Source organism: Quercus robur, chromosome 6, assembly GCF_932294415.1.
Source record: "Quercus robur chromosome 6, dhQueRobu3.1, whole genome shotgun sequence".
NCBI classification, from domain to species: domain Eukaryota; kingdom Viridiplantae; phylum Streptophyta; class Magnoliopsida; order Fagales; family Fagaceae; genus Quercus; species Quercus robur.
In genome coordinates this window covers 42,591,080-42,595,639 of record NC_065539.1, presented here as the reverse complement: position 1 = coordinate 42,595,639, position 4,560 = coordinate 42,591,080, and the positions used below count along the sequence as shown (strand labels likewise).

Sequence of the window (4,560 nt, the reverse complement as noted above, 5' to 3'; positions counted from 1 at the left end):
CATTATCCATTCATTGTTTTGGTCCTGTAAGTAAAATTCCTAATATGGGTTGGTGACCTTTCAGGGGGGAAGAGATATATATATGGGACTTTTTGTCTTTGAGATCTATGAGCATCATTATTGGAGTTGGTCATCCATTGTTGGGTTGGGTTCCATTAGCTGATCAAATCTTGACCCTGGCTCTAAACTCTACTTGACCCTAAAAATGAGTCCTAATGTGTGTGAAACAGGCAAACTGCAATACCAACTGTGCTATAATTACCATGCACGCGTGCATTTTTAGTTTGCTAGAGATGCCACTTTCAGTGTGTATGATAACTTTTGGAGAATGGTATTTTGTGCATTCAATATGTATAATCATCATCTCTCTCTTATAAACAAATCGATTTCTCGTAAAAATCTACATGTTTGTGAGAAAGATGATGCATATTTAAAATGCTTTAAGATAGTTATGTTGCAATTTGCAATTGGTTTGGCTAAGTATAAGGGAATCTAAATAATTTTTTATAAATATAGTATATATATATATATACCCGATGTATGTGATTATTATTACGACTTGCAAATGGTTTGGTTAAGCATTAAAGGACCAGAGTTAGGGTTATATACTATGTTATGTGCAGCAATTGGGCTAAATTTTTTGGTCTTTTGCATTAAGATAATTAGAAATTAGTTTCTATACCTGACACCCACAAAATTTATGAGTTCCCTTTAAAAGAAAAAAAAAGGTTTAGATATCTTAATAACTTTAGTGGAAAATTACAATTTATCTCATATTGTTTGGTCCTAGTTATCATATAATTTAATTCACAATTTTCAATTGCTACATACGATATTTGACTCCATATGACTTGTGATAAACTGAAATGGTTTGAGTTTTTGTTCAAATTTTACATTTTGTCGACAAAAATCATTTTCCTAATTGTAATCTACTCTCGTTACAACTTAGTCGCACAACCTTTTCAACTTCTACATTTTTACCCCTAAAATTTGGACTAAAATGAAATCCTAGGCTTTATATTGGACAAAATCCTAACAATTATATTTTAGTCTAAATATTAGTTGATCACACCTAACAATTAAAAATTTATGGACTAAATTATAGTAGGACCACACCATAGGGGTCAATTATAATTTACCATAAATTCAAATAATAATGAGGTCAAAAGTTTCATAGAAACAAAAGTGATCTCATTAATAAAATTAAATGTTCAAGTATATCACAGAAAAAGTACAAATGTCCAATTAGCCGGGCAATTTTCTTTTATAAAAGTAATTATGTAAAATATTCAGTATGTATTGTACAACAAGATATATATATATATATATTCATAAGAAGACGGTAACCTTTATTAAGACAAAGATAACAACATTATATCATAAGTCACAACAGACTCAACTATATAAGGAGTTTCTTCTATCCAAGTTACATAACCAACAACATGCCTAGCATATTGTGCCAATAAATGAGCTAGACAATTACACTGTCGAAGAATATGTGATACCCTTGACCTCCGAAAGTCTTGCAATTTCAATCTAGTCCCCTCAATTAAAGTACTTATTGCTGATAGTGGTTCACTACATCCAGTTATTGCATCACAAACAATTTTGGAGTCACTCTCAAATATAACATCCTGAACACCCACGTCCCAGGCAAATAAAATGCTCTCCTCTAATGCCTTTGCCTTGGCCTCCAATGGCCCCAGAGGTACTAGAAGTGCCTTGCTAAGAGTTGCTTCAACTTGTCCATCATGGTCTTGAATGATAGTTCCTACTCCGATAGAACTGGTGCTTTCAAAGATTGCAGCATCACTATTAATTTTGTACTACAGGTCATCGGGGGCTCCCATCTTACCTCTTACTTAGGACTGGTCTGGGATAGCTTCAAATTTGCATTCTGGAGCTCATCCAGCATGTATTGTGCCTTTTGTAGAATAGCTACACCTAGTAGTCTTGCCTTATCAAGCCTAACTTCGTTACGGTTGAACCATAAATACCAAGCCACCATAATGACAAGCTCTAGTAAGTCATCCCCCATTCTTTGCCTGAACTTCAAGTGCCATAAAAAAATCCACAAATTCTAGAAAATTGGCCCCACGTACTTCAAAGGGAATACCAGAAAGCTTCCAAATCTCCTGCGTTTTTTCATAATCCCATAGTACATGCCCGCTACTCTTAGCCCCCAAACTGCATGCCTCATAAGTAGGATTATCAATCACTTTTCGGTGACATAAGTTGGCTTTTGTCGATATGATATTGTTACTCGCACGCCATGCAAAGGACTTGACTTTGTTTGGAACGTTGAGCCTCCATATGGTTTTCCAAAACAGTTTATTTGACCGGTTGTTTGATGCTTCCCCAAAACTCCTATCGTGTACCATCTCCATCTCCAAGGCTAATTTGTAAGCACTACGCACCGTGAAGTCCCCTTTTGGGGTAAATGCCTAGACCATTTGATCATAAGGAAGTCGAAAGTTAAGGGGAATGCTTAGAATTGCAAAGGCATCTGTTGGGGAGAAAAATTGTTGAACCATATCAGCCCTCCAAGCCCATGTGTATGGGTCAATGAGCAGGGAAACCTTTGCATCATGTGGGACATTGGCCGGGCTTGATGTGATTTTGAAAGTAGATGGTTTAGTAAGCCATTTATCCCTCCAAATATGTAGTGATTGTCCGTTCTCCACCTACCATCGATGCCTTTTCTGAACAATTTTTTGACCTGCCAAGATACTACGCCAAGCAAAAGAGGGATGGTTGCCTAATTTAGCCGAAAGGAAATCCCCATCAAGAAAGTACCGTGCCTTGAAGACTTTATGGACCAATGAGGTAGTGTTAGTTTGCAATCTCCAACCCTGTTTTGCTGAAAGAGCATGGTTAAAGACTTTAAGATTGCGAAAACCCAAACCACCCTCTTCCTTTGGTAGACACATCTTGTCCCAGCTCAACCAGGCCATTTTGTTTTTTTCATTTGTTTTCCCCCACCAAAATTTACATACCATACTAGTCATCTCATCACAAAGAACATTAGGGAGTTTAAAGAAACTCATAGTATACGTTGGCACCACTTGTGCCCTAATCTTGATCAAGATCTCTTTTCCTGCATTGGATAACAACTTCTCTCTCCACCCCGAAAGTTTACCGTCCAACCTCTCAATTAATTGATGGAATGTGTTACACTTACTTTTTCCTACTAGTGATGGAAACCTAAGGTACTTCTCATGTTGCTTAATGATCTCTGCCCCAAATCTGTGCTTGATCTCATCTTAGCAAGTTTTATATAATCAAAAGGAAGATATATAATTAAATCTTATAATGTAAAAAAGTCTAAAAGAGAAATTTAATCAAGACCCTTCTCTTTTAATATTTTTCAAGTAAAGACATGTATACACATGTATGCATACAGGTACAAATATATGCCCATATATGTGTGTTTATAAATTTCAATTATATTTTCTTATTATAATCGCCCTCCAAACAAAAATTCTTTACTCCACACTTGGTTATGTGAGGTTAAGCTGTAATTTAATTTTTTTAATTAAGATTTATATTTATTTACCAACTTCTTATCATACCACGCAATAATTTGGTTGATGAGCAAATGGTGTAATTAAAGAGAGATTTAAAAAATAATAATAATAAAATCTAAGTTAAAAAGTACTCAAAGAGTTAAGATTGATAAATAAACAATAAAAATTTCAATTGCTATAATTAGGACACAAAACATAAATAAATTTAAAAAAATAAAACTAAGGACCCTTAAAAAAATTCAAAAAAAAAAAAAAAAAACCCAATAAATTGAGAGAGAAGGGGAGGGGCGGGGGGCGGTGGAGGGGGTCATAGATTAGCATATCTTTTTTAAGTAGCCATAAGTCAATTTATATTTTGAACAAATTAATTGCATTATTATGTAGTACGATTACTCTTGTAGAAAAGAAAGAGACGAGGAAAAGAGGAATCGTATTGTTTTTTTTGAGAAGGAAGGAATCTTTTTGTTGATGATGTTACTTAATTATTTTTCACTTTTATTTTGGAACAGGTTAATGTGTATGTTTATCATGAATGAAAAATAGTTAGTAGTTGGTACACGTGTATTACGATTAGATTGCATGGAAAAGAAAGAGAACCGGAGAATTATAAAGGGAAAAAGAAGGTTTTAACGATATTTGTGTTTTTCACGTTTATTTTGTAATGGATTATAAGGCCAAATTTGAGAGCACCAAAGCTATAATCTTTTAAAAGATGGATTTCGATTCAAATCAAGGATAAAGGAGGCATAAGCCTACAATTAGAAGAACCAAATTACCAAAGACAATTTGTCCATCTTTGAGGCTAAATGAAATATGTTCTTTTTTATATATATATGTTTTTAATTATAAAGCACTTTCCTAAATTTAAAATTTAGAAATATGTTTATCTTGAGAAGTATATGAATAACAAACCAACGTGTGTATATGATAAACTCCTTAATGGATTGTTATGATTGTTTTGCTTTTGTACTTAATTTTGATGGCAAAGGAAATAGCACTGAAATTTTCAAAAGAAAACGTTTTTATTTATTTA

General features: G+C 33.8%; 1 protein-coding gene across 1 annotated transcript; it reads right to left on the bottom strand.

Moving 5' to 3' along the window:
* Nucleotides 1-1,352: 1,352 nt before the first annotated feature.
* Nucleotides 1,353-2,387, bottom strand: LOC126690220 (uncharacterized). The gene is made up of 3 exons (XM_050385343.1): nucleotides 2,103-2,387; nucleotides 1,863-2,050; nucleotides 1,353-1,791 (listed from the first exon to the last, which is right to left on the bottom strand). The coding sequence occupies exons 1-3, from the start codon at nucleotides 2,385-2,387 to the stop codon at nucleotides 1,353-1,355; spliced, it is 912 nt and encodes a 303-aa protein (XP_050241300.1).
* Between the last annotated feature and the right edge of the window lie 2,173 nt (nucleotides 2,388-4,560).